This window comes from Mobula birostris, chromosome 8, assembly GCF_030028105.1.
Source record: "Mobula birostris isolate sMobBir1 chromosome 8, sMobBir1.hap1, whole genome shotgun sequence".
NCBI classification, from domain to species: domain Eukaryota; kingdom Metazoa; phylum Chordata; class Chondrichthyes; order Myliobatiformes; family Myliobatidae; genus Mobula; species Mobula birostris.
In genome coordinates, this window is record NC_092377.1 from 68175539 (window position 1) to 68201154 (window position 25616).

Genomic DNA, 25616 nt, shown 5'->3' on the forward strand with positions numbered 1-25616 from the left:
GTGTTTATGAAGAAGAAATTAATTGCTTCCTTGTGGCACTTTTGAGAGTTCTCAACATTCCAAAGCACTGTGCAGTCAAACAAGTCCAATCACCTTTCAATGAGAAATTCAAAAGCCTACATGCCTATAGCTAGTCCACGAATTTAATAACTGTCAGGTTACTACTTGGGCAACACCGATTAAGGGCAAACCTCAAGGAATCTATCAGGAATAAGCTTGTCATCTTTAACTCTCATATTATGGTGGCTTACATTCTACAACCAGTGACTGTTCCCAAAAAAAAAAAAGCACTTCTCTGAGTGCTGTATTCCCATCAGTGTTAGTGGTCTGGATTATCTCAGCTGTTTCTACCTGATTAGATTGTACATGACTCATCCAATAATGAAGTACTATAATGGCTGAAACACAGGAGATGCTGGAGGAACTCACGGAGAAAAATGAGCAGTCAACATTTTCAGTCGAGACCCTTTATCTGAAATCATAACAATGGCCATGCAGGAAGCATTGAAAGTAAGCAGTGATAACCCACTGAGGTGCAAAAGTCCACACAGTTAAGAAAACTAAACTTAAAATAAAAGGACAAGTCATCACTCAACATTTTCCCAACACAAAAGGTTGTAGTTGAAATGCAGAATTGTCACCTTGTTGCAATTGTTGTTTTGTCTGCAGTTTCTGAAGAATTGATCTGTATCGATTGTTTGTATTATTAAGGTCCTCCTGGAGGAAGTTGGGAGCTCCAGGTTCACTGATGAGCACTTCCCCATGAGCCATTAGTTTCTCTAAACATGGAGTTACATCGAGCAACTGGTTGATTTGATCCTGCACAAAGGAAAATAAGTACATGATCCAAGTCCAATTCCTTCATTAAGCTTTTCATGAGTATAAATTGAGACAAATTGTGCAATTTCCCAGCACTTCTACCACTTCTCCCACCTGACTTCACTTGAACAATTTTGTTGCTATTTTTACCACAGCTGGGGGAAAAAAACAGCCTTACTGGTGGTTGAACCATTATAGAGGCTGAAGCTTAATTTCACCAAGTCAGAAAATATCAGTTCCTCAGACACGAGGAAATCTGCAGGTGCTAGAAATTCAAGCAACACACACAAAAAAATGCTGGTGAACGCAGCAGGTCAGGTAGCATCTATATAAAGAGGTACAGTCAACATTTCAGGCCGACACCCTTCGTCCGGCCCGAAACGTCGACTGTACCTCTTCCGATAGATGCTGCCCGGCCTGCTGCGTTCACCAGCATTTTTTGTGAATATCAGTTCCTGCCCTGCTGCAAGTTCATGGACAAAAACATCAGCCATACCCTAGGATTTGACTCACTGAGCTCCTCCAGCTATCTTGTTTTTGCTCTAGATCTGTCCTCTTTCGTTTCTCCACAAAATATCAAACTTCATTGTACTCTCAAGCCACAGCATTGGAAGTATATTTTTTTCAATTTTTATACAAAATTCATCAATAATCACTGATGCACATGTCATCCGCTGAATAAGGATGCTCCAACTGCATCAGAATTTTAAAATCAATAGCATTATATTACCCCAGATTTACATTGTATTGAAAGACTAAGTGAATGCAATTGTTAGATGATTTTTCCTTTCACAAATCATCAGAAGGGTCTGGGCCCGATCTGAACAGGCATGACAGGAGAAACTTACATACATACAAGTTTCAAAAAAAGGATGAGCCTCCAGTTTATTTCTACTTTCCCCAAATCAAATCACCAACACTTCTACCTCTAGACTGACCCCACATCAATCTCATGACTGCATATGATTCTATACCAATCACCCTGACACATTCCTCGCCTGAAACCATCACTCTTGCAAGTGGTTGCTTTCAGTAAGTAATGTCATTTAATACTTACAATACCAAAATTAGATGGGAAGGTAGGGAAACTTACTTGACAAAATTTAATATGCTGAGACTGTTTATTTTGTTGCATCGCTAGCCTTAGTTTCATTAATTTTTCTCGTTTCAAGATTGTTCTGTTAGTTTCTCGATAAAGGATCGAACTTCAACTTTGAAACTTTGTTATTGGGCGAATAGCACGTCAAACAGCATCAATCCCTTGTGCTTAGTCTGCAAGCGGCTTTGGTTTGTTTTCAAGTAATCGCCACACCCAGGAGCAGCAGAAATAGTTTTCCCTTCTCCCCACCCACTTGCAGTTATTAGTCCTTCTTATCAGACTTGTGTTTTGATGCGATTTATTACAATGTTGCCAAGGTATGTTTTACATATTATGATCTTCATGTATATTCTCTTTTTTTAAAAAAAAATGGACAAACTCAACTTAAGGACATCTGTAAAAACAGAACCAGTCCCTTACCAGGGGATAGCCTGTATCAAATTGTACCGTCTCGTAAGATCACAATCTATGTTTCAACACAATCAGCTACAACATAAGAACAATACAAGACAATCAAGGCAAAACAGGTGAATAGGGAAAGGGAATGAAAAACTTGAGAGAAGGTAAAGCAAATGATGTCCTCACTGAAATACACAGAATTCTTTTGGGGCTTGCCAGGACTGCTACAGCGTTTATGTTTTCTGTGGTCAGAGTTGCAAACTAACAAATCAGATATTCATTAGATGAAGAAAAAAAAACTTAGTGGGCCGCAAACCTTTGGTTTTGGAACCGTGAAAGCTGAGCTGATTACATTAGAAACAATTTAATAGATCATTAGACATAAAGGGAATCAAGGCATACAGGGTGAACACAGGAAAGTGATATCAGTGTAAAAGACAAACTGCGATATTAAGGAAAAACAAAGGTAATTTTTCTTCTTAAGAAATTTTGGTATTATAGGTCCACAATCCCTTATGCGAAATTCTGAAATCTGAAAAGTTCCGAAAACTGAAGTATTTTTCGTGGAGTGTGGAGCGTGTCGTAACAACACTTGTTTGGCGCGCCAACAGCTGACGTCACTCAGGTGTAACGTGGCAGCACTAGCAGAGGCCGCCAGGTGTCAGTTGTGGCTCAGCACTTGTTCTGGTTACACGTGCATTTGCTGTTCACTGATATTTTGTGTTCACTGTTGACTTTGTGTTTAATTTCACTGTGAAAATGTCAAAAAGAGCAGCAGATACCCCTGTGGGTAACAATGAGAAAAACAGAAGAAAGCATCTATCATTATCAATAACGCAGAAAGTGGAGTTGTTGCAGAAGCTGGATCGTGGTGTGTCTGAGCACTGTCTTACTGAAGAATATGGTGTCGGAACTACCACTACATATGGTTTAAAGAAACAGAAAGACAAGTTACTTAAGTTTTATAGTGACAGTGAATACCATAAACTAATGAAAAATACGAAAACACTGCACAGGGCAAAAAATGAAGATCTTGACCGTGTGTTGATTCAGTGGATTGGACAACGAAGAAGTGAACGTATGCCACTGAATGGCATGTTGATCATGAAACAAGTTAGAATATACCATGAAGAACTGAACATTGAAGGTGAGTGTCAATATTCAGAGGCTTGAAGCTGTATATTTTTATGTTTTATTGAATATTTTTGTTGGAAATAAAATGTACTAGTGTATTTATGGTCTATAATTATTCCACTATTTCATTTATCAGTAAATTACTCTATATAAAGTGTAATAGTATTTGTAAAAGAGCACGGATCAGTAAAACCTAGAAGTTCTCTCTCCAGCACTCGTTGTTTGAGAACGTAGAGGCTTTCTTCTTGTCATTATTCCCTAAACAATACAGTATAACAACTATTTACAAAGCATTTACATTGTATTAGGTATTATAAGTAATCTAGAGCTGATTAAAAGTAGACAGAAGGATGAGCATAGGTCCGGAGCTCCCCCAGGTCCTAAAGTCCACCCGCAAGTTAATTATCAATATAATTATCTATTTTCTGAAATCTGAAAAATTTTGAATTCCGAAATGCAACTGGCCCCAAGGATTTCGGATAAGGGATTGTGGACCTGTACAAGTAAGCAAATGGAAATACTTACTCAAAGGATCAACTTTCCTCAAATTTAACTTTCCAGCTGACCTACAATTTTATTTAGTTTTGTCCCCATTCTCATCAATTAAACCACATGATAACACAATGCAGTACAAAAGACCATTCACCTGACAAGACTCATTCACTTTACCACTGGTCACACTCTTCAGCCAGTCTTCTTTGCATTTTATTATCGTTTCAAGCTCATGCAACTCTTGATAAATATTGTTTAGGTCCTCTTGATATTGGACTTTACGTCTCAGCCTCTCCATTTGCTGTTTATTGTTGCTCCATTCTGCTAACACCTTGTCCAAGATGTGGATCAGTTCCTCTGTTGACAGCCCTTCTGCAAGTATTTACATTGAACAAACATTAGTGTACCAGTAAGGCTAATAACACACTCAATACATGACTAAATAAACTTCCCATTTTTGGAATGAATAACTTTAGAATTCCAACTTACCCAGTTCGTGAATTGGGATTTCTAAAAAAATGGAAATGGGAATCCCAGCTCTTCACATCTATGAATTTACATTAGCAACTACGTACCAATCACTAGGTCATGCTTATGAACTGCTTTGGTTTGACTCAGGATTGACTATAATCATCAAATATACAAATGCTAAATGGTGCAAAACTTCCATTGTTAATTCATTTACATCCCTGCTTATCTTACTGCCGAGAGGTCTGCCTTCAGTGTGAAAACTACAATGTCAAAATCAGTTTACTCCTGCCAGCAGTGCAGACTAGGCAGCAAGACAATTCCTGATGGCAGATTAAATAGTTACAAGCAGAAAAGAGAGTTGAATTTATTTATTTTTTTAGAAAGGGAAAATATGTTGCAAGTGCTGATCTGAACTGATGAAAATTGTTTGCTGTTCCAAAAGGACAATCTCCAGATGTGCAAGCACCACCTCCAGGCAACTGGTGGAAAATATACTAATTATTAATATCATGTTCATGAACATTGAAGACTAAGTTGTGGAATCTGCAGTGATATGGGAGTTGCAGTTTAGGTATTCAAAAGGGTCATGTTATGCCACAACAGACGTTCCCTCGTGATCAATAAAGTACATCTATCTATCCATCTATACCTCACAGAGCCCAGTATCATTGGAATTTCAAATACCTTTCATGGAGTGCTCAAATTCAAGCAACCATGAAATGTGGACATTGTCAAGTTCAAGCAACAGTAACAGAATTAAATAAACTTATTTTACTGACTCTGGGGCTTTAGGCCTACACTGGGCTGCTCTGGGGATTCAGATCCAAGGGCTCCAATCTGGTTCAGAATGCTGTTGCTTGCTTCTATTGTTTGCATGATTTGTGTTTTTTCCCCTTTCTCTGCGCATTAGGTGTTGGTCTTTTTTTAAATTAGTTTCTTTCGCGTTTCTTGCTTTATGGCTGCCTGCAAGCAGATTAATCTCAAAGTTGTATAATGCATACATTCGTTGATATTAAATGTACTTTGAATCTTTGATGAAATTAACAATGTATTGTAAAGCAGGCAGCCACTGCATTACAGTTGTAATGAGAGACTCTACAAAGACAACTAAATCCCTAGCAAAGACAGATTCTATGATTTGAGCAATGTTGGCTCAGATTTAATGAGCAGGGATCTTGGACACTGTATCATATCATGGTGGCCGGGGGGGGGGGGGGGGGGGGTATGTGGCCTGGATATTCTTTTTCTTAGAGGGTGTAACTACAAGCGAGGCAGATGATCCAGGAGAAAACATCAGAGGCAGCCTCCTCAGTCTGGGACCTCGGTCAAACGGAAGATAAGGGCAAAGTAAATGGGTGAGGACAAAGTAGATGATCAATAATGTAGAAAAGTTTGAGCTCGTTTACTGATTTAAAAACAAGGCAACAAGTTTTTCTTTAGCAAGAGATTTGAATGTCCTGATGCTCAAATGGCCTGGATGTTTCCGCACACAATCATTAGAAGTTAATGTGCAGAAACAGCAAGCGATGAGAAAGGTGATTACAAGGAATTCAAGAAAAATTAAACAGTTCAAAAATTTCAGATAACTTGCCATTCTGGTTTGTAAATCTGCCCAGTTTTGTTGCAAATTTATCCACCTGTAATACTAATCCCATTTTTCTCCTTCCATAGACACTGCCTCATATCCTGGTTATTTCCAACTTCCTCCTTTTGGTTTCAGATTTCAGCTATGCCTCCGGCCTATATTTCACAGTTCTATATGCCTCTTGGTTTTCTGTTTCAAATTACCATCAATCCATTAACTAGATATCTCCACACACTGGACTTGGCATACCTGAAGATCACAGGAAGTAGAAGAATAGAGACAACAAGGATGCATACTGAAGATCAGTGGAGATAACAGCACAGAAGATAACTAGGTAGTAAAGAACTTATGAGTTTCTGACCTTTATGAACCAGGACACCGAAAAATCAGAGTACAGGCCATGATACAACGTTATAACATTCATAATATCACTGGTGGGGCATGGTTACCACACTGCAGGAAGGACACGAATGCACTGGAAGGATGCAAAGGAATTTAACAAAATAGTATCTGGGATGGAACATTTCATATATGAAGAGAAAACGGATTGGTTGGGTTTGTTTTGTTTGCAGCAAAGGCCACAGAGAGAATCTCAAAGAGGTACACAAAATTATGAGGAGTTGGATAACGAGAAACTTCTCCCTATAACAGAAACGTACAAAACAAACAGCATAGGTTTACAGTGAAGAATAAGGTGGTTAGGGGGCATCAAAGGAAATTCTATTTTGAGCCATAGGTTGGCTGAAATCTGAACCACAAATCCTGAGAAGGTCAATCTTCAGATTTCTAGCATTTGCTGCCATCTGGCTTTCACTTTCAGTTTACTGATTATCTGAAGCGGCTGTACATAATCCACATTTTCTGTCAATAATATTAACCTACCAACTGCACACTTACAGCACTTTGCTTTTTCTTTCCAATTTCTGACATCTGTAATTTTTGTATATGGTAATAGTAAGCTCCAGATATCTATTCTTAACTAAATCATACACAAAAAGGTATCACCTATTACCATAGTTTCTTCTTTTAAATTCAGATTGTTTCCAGTCAACATTAGAGAAAGTAATTGAAACAAATAATTACAAATGCTGAGCATCTAAAAGTAAAATGGAAAGTACCCAACGTTCTGATGAAGGGTCACTGATCTGAAACAGTGACTCTTCCTTTCTCCATCAATGTGGTTTCAGCACCTTCTGGTTTTGTATCCCAGGAGAAAATTCAGCTCCATATATTAATTGAACTATAGCACAAAAATTTGCAGCAAGTTCCTGACACTTCAATTTGATTTACCTTTCTCCATTGGTTCGAGCAAGGCCTGACTTCTTTGGCTTATTTCCTTCAATTGTCCCTCACGTTCAGCCATTTGTTTTTCCAATGTCTGTAAATACACAGTTAGTTCAACAAATGCCGTTATTATGCTCAGATGCTAATAATTTAGTGAGATAGCGTGACAGGTCTTGCTTATGCATGATATTCAAATCACTAATTATTATAAACAATTACTACATTATTCTTCCCTTAATTAAATATTTAACAGACACCACTGAACTTTGAAAAAACAGAATATCTGATGCTTTATTTAAAAAATTTCATTCACAGTTGTCACTCATTTACTACTCAAATCTGAAGATTAACAACCAGTCTCTGGGGTATTCAGCACGATCTCCAGAGTAATGTGTTCATAAGTAATTCAACATAACCACAAAATGAGTTTTACTTTCACAAGGGGACCTTCAGTTTCACAAACATTTTTACACCATCAACTGAATCAGGTTTCCTGCAGTTATTCATTCCACAATCAGAAGCAGCTAACAGGATTGCTTTGCGTCAGTGGATTGGGCCATGGTCAAGGGCCATAGGATCTGAATGAATACGCAGCAGTTGTCACAGACTTTACAAAACCAGTGGTAGACGAGTGTGTCCCCACAAAATTATTCAGAGCCTTCTCCAACCAGAAGGCCTGGATGAACCAAGTGATACACAATCTGCCGACAGCCAGAGAGTGGTGTTCAGGTGTGGTGACAACACAGAGTACAAGAGGTTCAGGTACGACTTCCAGAAGGGCACCGCACACGCAAAGTGGCAACTCCAGACCAAACTTGAATCACTGAACGAAGCTCAACAGCTGGGAAGAGCTTGAATGCTATCACCGTCTACAAAGTAAAACCAAACGACATAGGTGACAACAGGTTTTGGTCCCAGATGAGGTCAATGCCACTTATGCTTGCTTTGAGGTACCCTTACGAACTCTCACAGCCCCTGACGACCCCATGATTGCAGAGCATCCTTCAGGAAAATGAACCTACAGAAAACATCCAGCCCAGACGGGGTACCTGACTGAGTACGAAGACCTGTGCTGATCAACTGGCTGTAGTTTTCACATCTCGCTTCAACAGCCTGAGGTACCCACCTGATTCGATCAGGCGTCAAATGTACCAGTGCCTAAAAAGGAGACAACCTGCCTCAGTGACTATCATCCAATAGCACTTACGTCCACGGTGATGACGTGCTTTGAGGGGTTGGTGATGAAACATATCAACTCCTGCCTGACTTAGATCTGCTCCAATTTGCCTACCATCACACAGGTCAACAGCAAATGCCACTTCATTGGCTCTTCACTCGACCCTGAGATGGGGGCTGGAACTTCTGAGCAGTGAAGATGCATACATCAGGATGTTCTTCATTGGCTACAGCTCAGCATTCAATAACATCATCCCTTCAAACTAATCAATAAGCTCCAAGACCCAGGCTGAATTGCCATCCTGTGCAACTGGATCCCAATTTCCTCACTTCCAGACCCCAATCAGTTCGGATTGGCAACAACTTCTCCTCCATGATCTCCATCAGCACAGTTGCACCACTCAGCCCCCTGTTGTACTCACTTCTTACTTATGACTGAGGCCAAGCACAGCTCCAATGTCATGTTTAAGTTTGCAGATGACACATTGTCATTGGCTGAATCAAAGGTGGTGACGAGCAGCATACAGGAGGGAGACTGAAAATCTGGCTGAGTGGCACCACAACCACCTCTCACTCAATGCCGGCAAGACCAAGAAGTTGATTATTAACTACAGGTGGAGGAAACCAGAGGTCCATGAGCCAGTCCTCATCAGGGGGGAGTCAAGAGGGTTAGCAACTTTAAATTCCTTGGTATTATTTCAGACATATTCCCTAGGACCAGCACTTAAGTGTCATTACAAAGAAAGCACGACCTTCTGAAAAGTTTGTGGAGATTTGGCATTACACCTAAAACTGACAGACTTCTATGGATGAGCGGTGGTGTGTAGACTGACTGGTGGAATCACAGCCTGATATGGAAACAGCAAAGCCCTTGAATGGAAAAGCCTACAAAAATTAGATGACACAGCCCATCCATCACAGGGAAAGCCCTCCTTACTGTTGAGCACATTTACAAGGAGCACTGTAGCAGGAAAGCAGCATCCATCAGAGACCCGCACCATCCAAGCCATGCTCTCATCAGGGAAGTGGCACTGGAGCCTCAGGACCCACACTACCAGGTTCAGGAACAGTTATTACTTCAACTATCAGGCTCTTAAACCAGAGGGGATAACTTCACTCAACTTCACTCACCCAAACACTGAACTGTTCCCACAACCAACACTCCTTGCAAGGACTCTTCACATGTTCTCAATATTAATTATTATTGTACATCTTTTTGTTGTTTCTTTGTATTTACTGTGAATGCCTGCAAGAAAATGAATCTATGGCGACATACACGTACTTCATTAAGAAAATTACTTTGAACCTTGAACCATCTTTTATTATTTGAATTACTTAATGCCTTTAATGTTTCCATTTCTATCTCCTTTTCTGAAGAGTCCTTCTGTGCAACTCAATCCTTACCTTCAACTTTTTCTTCATGCCAGAAATATCCTTCTTCCTCCTGAAGTCATTGAAGATCATGGCTTGAATCTCATGCTTTGATTTGTTGATCCAGTTCAGAAGATCACTAGCATCTGCAGTGAACCTAGTGATAAAGTAACATGTTGGTAGAGCCAATAGAAAACAAGACATCATGCGGAGCAATGTTATTGAAAATGAACAAAATTCAGTTCACGTTAGGGAGAAAATCACAACTTTAATTAAGTTCCTGCAATCCCTTTAATACAGTAGGGCTTTGTTTCCCACGTTCCCTTTAAATTCACCAGGTTATATTAAAAGTTAGTTAGATTGAAAGCAGATTAGCAGTATGAGTATAGAAAAACTGTGAGCCAAACCTCCCTTCTAAAAAAATCAGCATTTGTCAAGTCAAAAACAGATTGGGTTTACATTTGATGTATTAAGAGATGAATAACTTGATCTCCAAAAATAAATCTTAGAGGAGCACCAAGGTAAGTGACAACTATCTGGGAAGTCTTGTGTGATGTTTACCAGCTGGATTTTTAAGACAATGGAGGCAGTGGGAAATTGCATATGGGGCAAAACTCCACTGACAAAGTTAGCTTACCAAGATTAAATGAGAATATGAACAGTATTAAGCATTTTACTCCCATACGCATCTTGCAGCTGTCACTATTTTGATAAGATTATTTTTCTGGAATTTGGCATTCCAAACACACTATTCCTTTTAAAAACACAATCTTGCATACCTAAGTGATTTCAACTACCTCTCAAACTCAAAATATTGAAAAAATGCATATACGTCAAAATTTGACACATTTGTCAAAAGTTGAGTACAGACTATTCAACCAGCTCACTAATGGCCAACTTGTTTCCAAGGTGCCAATGAGGTATTAAGCAAAATGGTCCCAGAGGAAACTAAGGAGTGAATTCCAGTGGCAGGGTGAAGCAAACGTGACGGATGACTTGAAAGTAGCATTTGACTAATATTATCATGAAGTGACCTTAGTAAAAATTACCAGTGAAACTTGCAAAGCTCAGGCCATACCTCATATGCAGGATGATGGGTATGACTGCTGGAAATCAATCAACCCAGCAACAGACCACCAATGTACGAGGTCCCCAAGGCAGACCTCAGCAACATGCAGGCATTGATTGATAAGTGGCAATTAAGATTCACAATACCACAAGAAAAAAGGGTATTCCACTCAGCTCTTTTTGGCTGCTCCACCACTCAATACGATTTTGGCTGATCTCTTCCCACAGCAGCTCTTACCAACAACAATCTCAAATATTCACTGACTCCCTTAATATACAAAAATCTACTATTCCATGTGTTCAATATATTCAGCCGCTGACCCACGACAGCCCTCTTGGGTAGAGAATTTCTAAGATGTACTACCCTCAAGATGAATAGAATTTTTCATATTTCATGACATAGGAGGTAGTGATTCAGCACATCAATTCAATGCTGCCTTTGGAATGCTGCCTCGGTATATCTTTGGAACGTGGGGAAACAATAAAAATATCTAGAGTCCAGATAAACCCATGCAGTCACAGGAAGAACAAACTCCACACAGACAGCACTGAAAGTCAGAACTGAACCTGAATCACTGGGCCTGGAGAGGCATTGCGCCACACAATTCCTTCACATTTGAATCCTAAATGGACAACCCTTTACATTGACAATGTAACATGGATTCATACAGTTTAGATTAAGGAAACATTCTCTATGTACAAGTATGTCAGATCCTTCTCAGTTATTCTGCTAAATCCAATTTCAAATGGTAGCAGTTTCTGTCACTTATCTCCTGGTGTCATGCAGGAAACTCAGTAGAAAAATATGATGAAAGCTCTCCTTACTTATTCCTGGATTCTACATCGACATGCAGTTGTCTTTTTTTTGGCGGTGGCGGAGGGGCCAAATCCTGCTTCGGAACTGTGCATTCTGTCATGATCATTCCCGAGACTTCCATCTGATTAGCAGACCTCGTTTCAGATTCCGACAACTATTCATGATCGGGATATGAGGATATAAATTATTTTTTTAAGTATTTAAAACAGAATATTTTGAGTCACTGTCCATCCGTCCTGAATTTACCAAAAAAATTTCTTTCCTGCTTACTACTGAAACATTTTCTTTCCATAACCTCAAATCCATATCCCAAGCTCCTTGAAGTATTTGACAATAAGAACAACTATTATTAGGGACTTTCAGGACTTATTTCGGATAATCAGCATGGCTTTGTGAGGTGCTGATCATGCCTCACAAGCCTGATTAGCTTTTTTAAGGAAACAACAAAACAAATTAAAGAGAGCGGTGGATGTGAGGAATATGGATTTTGGTAGGGCAACTGACAAGGTTCCCCATGGAAGGTTTACGCAGAAAGTAATAAGGCATGGAATCCATAAAAACCTGGCTATGTGGATTCAGAATTGGCTCGCCCACAGAAGGCAGATGGTGGTGATAGATGGCTGTTCTGCCTGGAGGTCGGTGACTAGTGGTGTCCTACAGGGATCTGTACTGAAACCCCACTTTTGATGATTCTTATGCATGACTTGGATGAGGAACTGGAAGGGTGGGTTAGTAAGTTTGCAGATGACACAGAGGTTGCTGTTGTTGTGGATAGTGTAGAAGGTTGTTGTAGGTTACAAAGGAACATGGCTGGGCTGAGAAATGGTAGATGAAGTTCAATCCAGAAAAATATGAAGTGATGCACTTTGGAAGGTCGAACTTGAAGGTAGAATACAATATTAATGGCAGAATTCTCAGTAGTATGGAGGAACAGAGGGGTCTGGGGTCCAAGTCTATCGATCCCTCCATGTTGCTTAGCAAGTTGAAAGGATGGTTCACAAGGCATATGGTGTTTTGGTCTTCATTAGTCAGGGGATTCAATTCAAAAGCTGTGAGATAATGTTGCAGCTCTATAAAACTCAGAAAATTCTGGTTAGACCACATTTGGAATATTGTGTTCAGTTCTGGTGTTCTGATCACGTCATAATAGGAAGGAGGTAGGAGCTCTCGAGAGGTTGCAGAGATTTACCAGATGCTAGCTGAATTAGAGAATATTTTATGAGGAAAAGTTGAGTGAGCTACGATTTTTTTGTTTAGAGTGAAGGAGGATGAGAAGTGACTTGACAGAGGTTTGTAAAATTTTCAGAGGTATAGATAGAGTGAACACCCAGGGCAACAATGGCTAATACTGTAGGATATCCTATTAAACTGAGTGGAAGAAAGTTTAGGAGAGTTATCAGAGGTAGGTTTGCTTTTGTAATACAGAAAATGTTAGGTGCCTGGCACAAACTTCCAGCAGTGGTGGTAAATGCTGATGCATTAAAGATATTTAGGAGACTTAGATAGGGCATGGATGAAGGAAAAATAAAAGAGTTATGGGTTATGTAGTAGGGAAGAGTTAGACTGATTATGGAGTAGGTAAAATGCTGTTACAAAATCATGGGCTGAAAGGCCCATTTTGGGCTGCAATGCTCTATTATTCCAACTTCCTCAATTTACCTATCTAACGCAATCAAAATCTCCGATATTTCTATCAAATCTTCTCTTAAACCTCTATGCTCCAGGTAGAACAAACCCAACTTTTCCTATTCAGTTATTCATCTGCAGTGATTCCAATAAACCATTTTTGTACCTTTAAGGACTTTCATATTCTCCCTCATTAGATAATCAGATTTAGATGCATTACTCCAGCAGTGGACTAACTAGTGTTTTGCATAGATTCATCATAATTTCTCTGCCTACACACTACTTGCCCCTCTTTTTAAATCCTATAGGCTTCACGAATCTAATATTCAATATTCCCTATAAATTTGGTTATTTGGAACTGTGCACACACTGATCTCTTTGATCTCACATACCATTCAGAACCATGCAATTTGATCCACCTCATCCCATATCCTTTCTATCCAGCTGAAGTTCTTCCTACATCTTCCTACAGATTTTACTTATTCATGCACAATTCCAGTGCGTGGCACTTTCAAATTTGGAAACTATAATTAATATTAGCAAAAATGGGATCTCAGATTTCCCTGGTAAACTCCAAGAAAAATGTATTTGCACTAAAATAAAAAACAGAAAATTCTGCAAACATGTCAGTCTGCTAGCATCTCTGGATATAGAAAAAAAAAACAAGTCTAACGATGCATCAAAACTAAGAAAAGGTTGGAATCAACTATGCTTTAAGCTGGAGAGAAAGTAGAAGAGTGCAGAGAACAAAGGAAATGCCTGTGATAGGGCAGAAATGATGATACCAAAAACAGCAGTGTTGGCTAAAAAGGGAGTGAACGTGGTAATCATAGCCGATTTGCCTGGCAGAGAAGTAAGTACAAGGTAAAAGACCGATCTGAGAGAGAGAAAGAAAACAATATTCAAACTGTAGGAGTTACGAGTGCACTTGAAGGAAATCTGAAATGAATCCGAATTAAAGAAATACTTGGCAGGGCATGCAACATCTGTGCAGAAATAAAAACTGAACAACTGTTGATGTTGCCTTTCAGAACTAACTCATTAAGAACCTAACTGAATAACTAGTTGTATGACATTTCTGCCTCATCAAGTCAGGTCTGTTGGAACAATGACAGAAATCTTGCACTGTACTTGTTTTCATGTCAATTTTCTATTCATGCTGCAATTGACCCTTTAATTCCAGCATCTCAATTTTGCTAGCCACTTTTTGTGCAGAACGTACCACTTCCTGGAAATCAACATATCTTTTATACTTGCTTTATAAGCATTCTCCCTGACCTTAAGTAACTTCTCAACTGGCTTTAAATTGTTTCATGATACCTCTATTTTCCCCATAAGAAAATTATGGAAGAGATTATGAATGAGAAACAATTGTTCAATAGATGAGGGGAATGAAGAGGTCATGGGATGGTGGAAAATATCTTAGCATAAGTCAAAGATTAATTACAGGATTAGAAAATAGGAAAAGCACTAAGTAATCAAAGGCCATGAGTGTGGATTTGTTCAGAAAGTGTCATTTTACTGACATTGAGGAAGTAATAAGGCATATTGATGAGAGCAGGCAGTTGAAGTATTTGTGGATTTCAGCAAGGCACTTGACCATGTCCCATAAGGGAGATTGATCAGGAAAATAAAAATCCATGGGATCCAACATGAAGTAATAAGCTAAATTCAAAACTGAGCTACTGGTGGAGAAAACAAAGATAATCAACACAATTTCAATCACACAAGGTCTATATGCAGCGGGGGGGGGGGGGGGGGGGGGGTCTTTCAGGGCCGAAACCTCATCTTGTATGGTTGTATGGTATCATTTGGACCAATTTAAGAACCATCACTGATACCAAAACTGGCAGTATTGTTGATAGAGGGGACATTATGAGCTGCAGGGGAAAAAAATCAATTAATGTCAGGTAGCAACTGAAGTGGTAAATGGAACTCATTCTGAAGAAGCACAAGGTAATGAATGTCAGCACAAGAATCAGAAAGAGAGAGAGAGAGAGAGTGAGAGAGAAACAAACTCAGAGAAAACAGTCTAGAACTCACTGCATGAAAGAGAAAAGAGATAGGATTCATTTAGCATTATCTGGATAAGCACTTGGAAGAGTCTACTAGGCAATGCACCCAAGAGCATTAACTCTATGTTTGGCTAATATGAACACAATGGACTGAATGGCCCCATTTAATTGCCATCTATTTTTATGTCTCGAAGAATTTTTCAATTTCCTGGCTAATGCCACACAGATAAGTTGGACGACAGAAAAATAGGCACATGAATACATTAAAAGACTTTCAATTGGAAAGAATATAGCAAAAACAAAGCAGAAAAAAGTGTTTGAACACAATCAATGTAATGAGATGTCATGCACAGATAAATATCAATCTTTAAATAATGGCAAATGAACATGACAAGCACCTTTTGCCTTCAAATCTATAACAACTCCAGTTTAAAATCTTTCCAACTGTGGGTGTAGCTTCACGAGAAAAACCTCAACTTTTCAAAATTACCTTTGAGAAAGTTATTGGCTCTAAGTGTAGACAATACATTACAGCTTCACAATTTCTCTTTTTTTTCACAAAAATATGGCAATTATGAAGGACTGAAAATAAACTATTCATAAGATTTAGAATAGATAATCCTTAAATATATGAAATGTAAAGCAAACTTTTAAGCAACTTCAATTATAATCAGCTTAACCAAAATAGAAACTGAAGGAACAGAAGGTTTTAGTTACGTTACTCAGAAAAGGCAAACAAGGGATGACAAAGGAACATGTTGAAAACATCAACAGCAAACAATGCACAATACAGGTGACAGTTCTGCATCGATCTGCATTATCATTTGGAATGCTCAACCAGAGTGCAGCAAAAACAACACGCCTCAGGTGAAAGATCTCAGTGGTTTGCATCAAATTACCAAAAGCAAAGTAACTGAACATACTCCATCATAAGCCACAAACTTCTTCTGGCTCAAAGTATTCACTGATCACATCTGTTCAAAATACACTGAAAAACCTTACTCTTTTGGCTGAAAGAATGGTTTTGTACTCGAAACAAACCCAGCTTGAAACTAGTTCAAGCAACACACATCAAAGTTGCTGGTGAACGCACTAGTTCACCAAGGGAATTGAAACTAGTTCAATTACCTTATTCAAGATCAATGAAAAATGTACAAGTACAGTAAAGAGGGAAAACAACTTCACAAATATCCTTGTGCTGAACTCTTGTTAGCACTAACCAATAAGGAAATATTGCAGCCAATATTGCAAAAGAAATGCTCAATCCCCTGCTGTGCCTGCTTGTATATTAAGAATACGAAACAAATGAGGTTTGATTTCTTACCTGTTTGGAGCAATCTTGAAGTTGCTGGACCAAATTGTCCCACCTTTGTGTTAGCTCTCTCAAAATGCCTTCAATTTTCTTTGATGAATTACTGTTATTAAGTAATTCTGTTAAATCTTGGCCATCCTTGCCCAACTGATCCAATGTTGGACGTTTCATTTCCAGATCTCCCTTCAGAATCTAACAGAAGATATATTGTAATAAATAATGTTGTCTTTTTGGATGAAGTGTCATTGACTGTGGTTTCAGATGGGATTACTGTACAAAATAGATGTGAAGTATCAAATCAATTTCTGCCTTACCGTGAGATATAAAAGTAAGTGGGGAAGTGCAGACAGGAAATCTATGCATATTTACGGTAGATTACACAATAAAGAACAAGATTTCACCATTGAGAGAACTGCCATGTAGATCCTGTATCTTAGTACAATTGTACAACCAAGGTGTCCTTTCCATCTTGGAAATTCAGCATTGTTTTTGTCTGTTATTGACAGTCTCTGCACTCCTAGTAAGTTACCGAAGAAACCATTTTTCATGCAAGATCCTGGAAAATGACTTTGAGTTGCAGATTTCACACCTAACTTACCTTTTACACATTAAGTCTCCTAGCAGACTCAAAAGACAGCAACCTGGAGCTGATGTTGACCAATTTTGGGCCACAATGAGAAATTTAATATCACTTCAACTGCCTCAGCAAATGCAAGAACTAACATCAGCTATTCTACTGAAAAGACTCATTCAGAATCCACTTACTTCCAGTCTACTGCTGGTCACTTCAGTCTCACTCAAAGCCTTGGCACTGCTGGTTTGGAGGTCACTGAAAGCATCTTCTTTCTCGGTGAGCCATGCCTCAAGCAGCAGCTGCCGGAAGACAGACACAATTCTTCAAAAGTTAACTATTCTCACTCTCATCCAAAGTCCTACATTCATTACCTCAAGCTTAAATTCATGTTATTGGCAAAACTGTGTTAGATTTTATGTTATACAACAATAAATACATTTTGTGTACCTGGTCATTCGATAGTTGCTGCCACCTTGTGAAGATACTCTGCAGCAACTGACATCGCTCTTCAGTCCATCGACAAACAGCTGCCCAGCGCTCACCCAGTGACTGCAAAATCAAAAATTAACTAATGCTTTCTGAGGCGAACTCTGCCCACCCCTCATCACATTCAACCAGTGAAAAGCTGAACCTCTTGAAATGAGGATGTTTCAATTCCTGCAACTGAACTAGAATCTGTGTTAAATGATAATTTCAAGTGATTTGGCAGTCAGAGTGTGTCGTACTTGATCACTCTGAAAATGTTTATTTTGCACTTTAAGTTTCACAGATTAAGACGCATTCAAGTTGGAACTTACGTGTAGGTATTTCCATCTTCCTTTAAAGAAGGGGCAATAAGAGTTAACTAAGAATTAAAGAGGTAATTCAGCTCATAAGTGGGGCACAGTATGAGGTATGATGCCTCGGTTGGATGAGTTTTTAAGCTGAAGTACAGATAATGCACAGTAAATAACAAAGCAACAAGGGGAGCAGTTGTTCACCACGTTCTGCTCAATGCATTCCTTTCTCACCAACAAAAAAATGATTGCAGGCCGTTAATTTCAGTGCTGTTTCTGAGGTTTGGCTGCCACATACTCCTTCATATTGTACGAGGCAAAAATATTCCCATTTCTTATATTGTGAGGTATTTTCTATGTGCTTAGTTATCATATGCTAATGAAGTAAAGCATTTAGACCCAGTGGTACAGCTCAAAAATGAGCCCTTGAGCTCACCACATCCATGCCAACCTGTTTGCCCTTCTACACTAATCCCACGTGACTATATTAGGGCTGCCCCCTTCTATGCCTTCCCAATTTAAGTGTCATTCTAAATGCCTCTGAAACCGACCAACTTTGCCTGATTCCACCACTGCCTCTGGCATCATGTTCCAGATATCAACCACTGTATTAAAAAAAAAACCCTGATGCATCTCCTATAAGACCCTTACCACTCAACTTCATGCTCTTGCTTTGATATCCCTACCATTAGGGAAAAAATTCTGACTATGTATCAAAGCTTTTTTATAATCTTACATACTTCTATCAATGTACCCCCAGACTTGAGCCCAGCTTGTCCACACTCTCACCTTAACTAAAAACCCTCCAAGCCAAACAACCTGGTCAATCCCTTCTGTAATGTCTCCAGTGTAATGAAATTCTTCCTGTAGTGTGATGATAGAAAATACACACAATACTCCAAATGCAACCTAATCAGTCTTCTACAAAGTTGCAATATAAAGTCCCAACTCATATTCATACAACACACACAAGATTGTGGAGGAACTCAGCAGCCCAGGTAGAATCTATGAAAATTTTTAAACAGTAGATATTTCAGGCCAAGATCCTTCATTGGGACTGGAAAAAAGGATCAAAAGTCAGAGCAATACGGTGGGGGGAGGAGAAGAAGTAGTGTAAGGTGGTAGGTCACAGGTGAAACTGGGTGGGGTGGGGGGTAAAGAGCTGGGAAGTTGATTGGTGAAAAATATAAAGGGCTGGAGAAGGGGGAAATCTGATAGGAGAGGGTAAAAGATGCAAGGAAGAAAGAGAAGTGGGAGGAGCACCAGACAGGGTTGATGGGCAGGTGAGGAGATTAAGTGAGAGAAAGAAACAGGAATGAGAATGGTGAGGGGAGGCAAATACAGGAAGCTCAAGAAATCGATGTTCATGCCATCTGGTTGGGGCTAGCCAGACGGAATACAAGGCGTTGCTCCTCCAACCTGAGTGTGGCCTCATCGCCGCAGTAGAGGTGGCCATGGACTGACTTGTAGGAATGAGAATGGGGAGTAGAACTGAAATGGGTAGTCACCAGGAGATCCCACTTTTTCTGGCAGATACAGCATCGGTGCTCGGCAAAGCCACCTCCTAATCTATGTCGGGTCTCACCAATATACAAGAGGCCACGTTGGGAGCACCGGATACAGTAGATGACTCCAAAAGACTCACAGGTGAAGTGTCACCTCAACTGGAAGAACTGTTTGGGTCCTGAAAGGTAGCACCAAGAGATCCCCCTCCTGATACTTATCCTTGCAAGTGGAACAAGTACATACCTGCCCATACACTAGCTCCCTCGCTACCATTCAAGGCCACCCATTTCAATTCCACTTCCCATTCCAACATGTCAGTCCATGGCCTCCTCTACTGCTATGATAAGGCACACTCAGGTTGTAGGAGCCACACCTTCTATTTCATCAGGGTAGCTTCCAACCTGATGGCATGAACATCGATTTCTCAAACTTCCAGTCATTGCCCTCCTCTCACCATTTCTTCCATTCCCATTCACTTTCTCACCTCATCTCCTAACCTGCCCATCGCCTCCCTCTGGTGCTCCTCCCCCTTCCCTTTCTTCCATGGTCTTCTATCTTCTATCAGATTCCCCCTTCTCCAGCCCCTCCTCTCTTTCACCAATCAACTTCCCAGCTCTGTAATGTTTCATTGCTAATGTAATGGTTCCTCTGTAGCAGCAATGTTTGGGTTATGTCCAGAAATAATGGGGCTTTGGAATGTGGGGGTGATACAATGAGAGAAATGCTGTTCCTTCTTGTGAGCCTGTAAGAGAGATTTTCGCGATCTTTTGTCGGCGAGAGAGGAAGAGGGAAGACACAAATGGAGATAGCTGGAAGACCACCAGATGGAGTGGATGGGGAGCGAGGGTCCGAAGATCAGCGACACTCGGAAGAGGTCGATAGTGGATGAATGGCCATATCAGTGAGGTCCAACGTGCACTTTTGGCTTTTTCCTTAAAATGGGCCCTTGTTCTTTTTATTTTCTTTACTAACACTATGTTCAGATTAAGGCTACGTCCACACTACACCGGATAATTTTGAAAACTCCGGTTTCGAGTAAAAACGACAGGCGTACACAATAAGCGTTTTTCAAAATATCTCTGTCCACACTAACACGGATATTTGGGCGAATCTCCTCTACTGGGCACGCACAGGACACACAGAAAACAAGCAAAGAGGAAACGGTATACTTAGTGCATGTTTGTCCAGTTACAGAGTAGAAAAACTTAAAAGAAATTGCTCTTGGCTCTCGCACAGGAGGACTTAAAACTAACAAAAATAAATCCTAGAGCATATGCAGGCAACCGACAGGGCATTCACAGACAGTATGACCCGGCTGATGACAAACATTGAAAAACTGACTAACTCTGCTGCATTAATAAAGCACCTTGTTAAATGTATGAAACATGTCTGCATTAGTGTTACCTTGTATTTCCATAAAATGTTACATTCAGCTGTTACACATCTATTGTCAAAGAAGTACTTGCATAAATAGGTAAACCACCTTCAAACAATCAAGGACAGAAAACAGGGCAAAGTGAGTCTACTTATTAATTCAGTAAGCTATGGGTCGAAGTATTTGGTGACTACATTTCTAACCCTTCTGGCTTCAGTCTCCTTGCCGTCTGTTCTGAAATTGTTAGGTTATGGGGGGGGGGGGGGGGTTGCGCTCAAGAAAACAACGAAATGCTGCGCTGCGGCCATCTGTTCTGGCATGTCATGACAGCATTTTTAAATAGTCAAAAAAGCTCACTTTACAATTTAACTCTCACACCGTTCACACCGACTGTGCGTTATAACAGCCGTACGGCAGTGCTTGCGCAGTACCAAGCAGAAGCAGAAAAAGCATTGTTGTTGTGGTGTTGTCATGACAGCGTTTTTAAATCTCTCCATTTACCCCATACACACTACAATGGATATTAGGCGTTTTCAGATTTATTCACTCTGGAGACAGTTTCTGAAAATCTTTTTCGGAGGATGAAAACGCCACTTTAGATTGGACGGAGGGTCAAAACGAAGAGAAAAGGCTTCATTTTCAAAATTATCTGGCATAGTGTGGACGTAGCCTAAGATGTTTCAAGTTCAACCATTTATTTGCATATGGTATACTGTCTGATATTTTGCGGTGCAGATTTGTAACCAGGCAACACCTCACGCAGCATCCACACAAACGAGATTTCTCAGTTTGGCGGGGCCAGTTGTCTTCCCTGAGACGAACGCATGCTGGCAGAGCCCAAGGGTTACACAAGCATGCCATATGCCTTCTTCACCACGCTATTCACCTGCTTTGCCATTTTCAGAAATCTATATACTCGAAGCCCTAGGTCACTCTATTCATCAGCATTCTTCAGTGCCCTGCTATTTCTCTCAATGTCCTGCACCCATTTGACTTCCTAAAGTAGATTACATCACACTTGTCTGCCAGCATTCAGCTAGGAAGGGGAAAATGACCATTAAGGAGAAAGTAACACAAGCAGCCAAGTTGGTGGCACTAGAACTGGCTCTGAGGCTCAGCAAAGAAGCATGAAGGCAGAAATGATACCGTGATAGGAAACATGGTGGATGGGGAAGGGGAAGAACAGGCAAGCAATTGCGCCCACAAAAAGGACTCCAAGGATGGTGCATTGCCTTATTGGTGCTAGAGTTTAGGATATGTCTGGGTGGGGAGGGGTGGAATATTATCAAGGTGAGGGGTGTGAGTAGCCACTGTGCATATTGGCACAAATGACATTGGTAGAAAAAGGGGTGAGGTCCTATGGAGTGAATATAGGGAACTAGGAAAGGGTTTAAAAAGCAGGAGTTCAAGGGTCATAATCTCTGGTTTACACCCTATGCCACATGCAAATCAAGGCAAGATCGAAGGAGCTGGCAGATGAATGTGTGGTTGAAGAGTTGGTACAGGGTTTCAGTTTTCTTCACCTTTGGGATCTCCTCTGGGACAGAGGTGACCTGTATGAGAATGGGCTGCCCTTGAACTGGAGAGGGACCAATATCCAGGCAAGTAAATTTGCTAGTGCTACTAAGACAGTTGATTAGCAGAGGCATGGGATCCAAAGCAGAAAGGACACAGATGGAAGGCTAGAAAATGAGAATGAATTTAAAGACAAAGTCAACAGACAAGATAGGAGCAACAATTGGGTTTAATTCAGGGAAGTGTAATCGCATTGGGAAGACAGTTAACAGTAAGGCCCTGGGATGCGTTGTAGAACAGGACACAGCAATAGACCACAAGACATCAGAGAAGAATTATACCGTACGGATCATTAAGTCTGCTCCACTGTTCCACCGTGGCTGATTTAATATATTTCTCTCAACCCTATTCTCCTGTAACCTTTGACACCCTGACTAATCAAGAACCTATCAACCTCTGCTTTAAATATAGCCAATGACTTGGCTACCACAGCTGTCTGTAGTAATGAATTCCACAGATTCGTCACCATCTTGCTAAAGAAATCCCTCTTCATCTTTGTTCTATTCTGAGGCTGTACCCTCTGGTCCTAGACTCCCCCACTATAGAAAACATCCTCTCCACATCGACTCTATCTAAGCCTTTCAATACAAGTACATGGTTCTTGGAAGAGGCATCGCAGGTTGACAAGGTGTTGAAGGTGGTTTAGTCAACCTGGCCTTCATCAGTTATGGTATTGAGCATTGAAGTTGAATGTTATGTTGCAGTTATACAAGAACTTGATAAGGTTGTATTTGGAACATTCTGTTCACTTTTAGTCACCTTGCTGAAGGGAAGATGCCTTTTAAGCTGGAAAGAGTGCAGAGGAGATTAATAATGATGATGCTGCAACACGTGGGACTTAATTATGCAGAGAGGATGAAAACATTGGGACTTTTTTCTCCCCCAAATGGAATATCGAAGAATGAGGGTAATCACAAGGAGGTGATAAAATTACAAAGGGCATTGATGGGTGAATACACAATCTCTTCCCCTGGGTTGAGGAATCAAGAATATGAGGGTATCGATTTAAGGTGGTAGCAGGAGATTGTATGGGAATCGGAGGAGCAATTTTCTCACCCAGGCGATGGTCAGTATATGGAATGAGCTGCCAAGAATTGCAGTAGGTGCATCAACAACAGTTCACAAGTATTTCTGACAGGCACATGAATAGGAAATATTTAGAGCGAAATGGGCCAACTCAGGCCAATGGAACTAGCTTCGCTGGAAACCTTAGTCAGTCTAGACCAGCTGAGCTGTTGGATGTGCTTCCATGCTATGCAGCTCAATGACGCTTGTGAAACAGGATTTTCCATCTTCTATGTAAAAATCAAGTAGTCTGGCCCTTACTTATCAATACAAGACTATGTAGAATAGACTTGGTTCTTAAAGATGACGCAACAACTCCATGACCTTCACTGCCAATCAACAGAACAAGCAACCACACGTTACTTACTTGTAACTTATCCTCCAGTGCAGCTGTGGCACTGTCACCACTGCTCTCATCCACAACCACCACCATGTGTGTCAGAGAGTTCACCTTCACCTGCTCCATCTCCAAGTCACTTTGTAACACCTGAGGAAAAAACAACAATATACAATCAGATAATGTAAAAATATTCTCATGATAGTCTGATCTAAATTTTAAAAGCTGTGTTTACACAAACAACTAAATTGGTTTATAGGATCATTAATGCATCAGCTGCAATGAGAGGCGCAAACGAGCTTGGTGAACAAAGCTCAACTTTATAATCAAAGTACATATACGTCACCAGAAACAACCCTAAGATTCACTTTTTTTGCAGGCATACACAGTAAATCCAAGAAACGTAATAGAATGAATGAATGAATGAAAGGCCGCACCCAGCAGGACAGGCAAACAACTGAAAGACCCAAACTGAGCAAATACAAGAAAAAAAGAAATATTAATATATAAATAAGCAATAAATATTGAGAACATGAAGAGTCCTCGAAGTGAATCCATAAGTTGTGGGAACAATACCAACACGGGGCCAATGAACTTGAGTTAAGTTATGCCCACTTGTTCATGAGCCTGACGGCTGAGTTGCTGAGCCAATGAGGACAGGCTTATGGACCTCCAGTTTCCTCCTCCTGAAGTCAATGAACAGCTCCTTGGACTTGGTGACAATACATGAAAGAGGTTGTTGCTGTGGCACCACTCAGCCAGATTTTCAATCACCCTCCTTCATGCTGATCCGTCACCACCTTTGATTGAGTATACAATATTGGCAACAAGTTTTCTCCAGCTTCTTCTTCCCACCCCATCTGCCACCAAAAAGACCTCGACCCACCCCAGTGTCCATCACAACACCTCACCGCCCAGCGTTCTCTAGAATCTTCTCCCAATTCTACCATCCTGATTGGATGACACATTCCTAAGCATGAACATCAGAAACCCTCATCTTTAACAGCAACCAGCCAAGTACATTGCTTCTACAGAAAGCCATTAAATGAATACCCTACAACATTAGCAGTAAAATCTTAACCAGGTCGTTACAAGTGAAAAGCGAGTAAAGCAGGGGGCTAAGCACACAAACTTGGGGTGCACCTGTGCTGAAGGAGATTGTGGAGAAGTTGTTGCCAGTCCAAACTGATTGGGGTCTACAAGTAAGGAAATAGAGGATTCAATTGCACAAGGAAGTATTGACGCCAAGGTCTTGAAGCTTATTGACTAGTTTTGAGGGGATGATAGCACTGAATGTCAACAAAGAGCATCCTGATGTATACATCTTTGCTGTCCAGATGTTCCAGGCTTGAGTGAAGAGCCAATGAAATGGTATTGAGTGGACCTATTGTGCTGGTCAGCAAGTTGAAGTGCAGCCAAGTCGTTTCTCAGACAGGAGTTAATATGTTTCATCACCAACCTCTCAAAGCACTTCATCACAGTGCTTCCATCATCAGCGACCGCACCACCCAGGTCATGCTCTCTTTTCACTGTTGCCATCAGGAAGAACACACAAAGACTTCAGTACTCACACCACCAGACTCAGAAAGGATAATTACCCCTCAACCATCAAGCTCTTGAACCAAAGGGGATAATTTCACTTGCCCCATCACTGAATTGTTCCTACAACTGATAGAATCACTTTCAAGGACTCTTCAGCTCATGTCCTCAATATTTGTTGTTATTATTATTATTGCTTTT

General features: G+C 40.3%; 1 protein-coding gene across 6 annotated transcripts in view; it reads right to left on the reverse strand.

The window, feature by feature from the left end:
• LOC140201367 (utrophin-like) overlaps window positions 1–25616 on the reverse strand; it is a 524122-nt gene that overhangs the window by 381011 nt on the left and 117495 nt on the right. For all 6 annotated transcript variants that reach the window (XM_072265376.1, XM_072265377.1, XM_072265374.1 and 3 more), the window contains 9 exons: window positions 23907–24026; window positions 17690–17791; window positions 17434–17541; window positions 16681–16860; window positions 11724–11869; window positions 9864–9987; window positions 7290–7377; window positions 4098–4315; window positions 642–819 (listed from right to left, as the gene is read on the reverse strand). In XM_072265376.1, coding sequence (XP_072121477.1) covers window positions 642–819; window positions 4098–4315; window positions 7290–7377; window positions 9864–9987; window positions 11724–11869; window positions 16681–16860; window positions 17434–17541; window positions 17690–17791; window positions 23907–24026 — 1264 coding nt within the window. The remainder of the gene's footprint in view (window positions 1–641; window positions 820–4097; window positions 4316–7289; window positions 7378–9863; window positions 9988–11723; window positions 11870–16680; window positions 16861–17433; window positions 17542–17689; window positions 17792–23906; window positions 24027–25616) is intronic.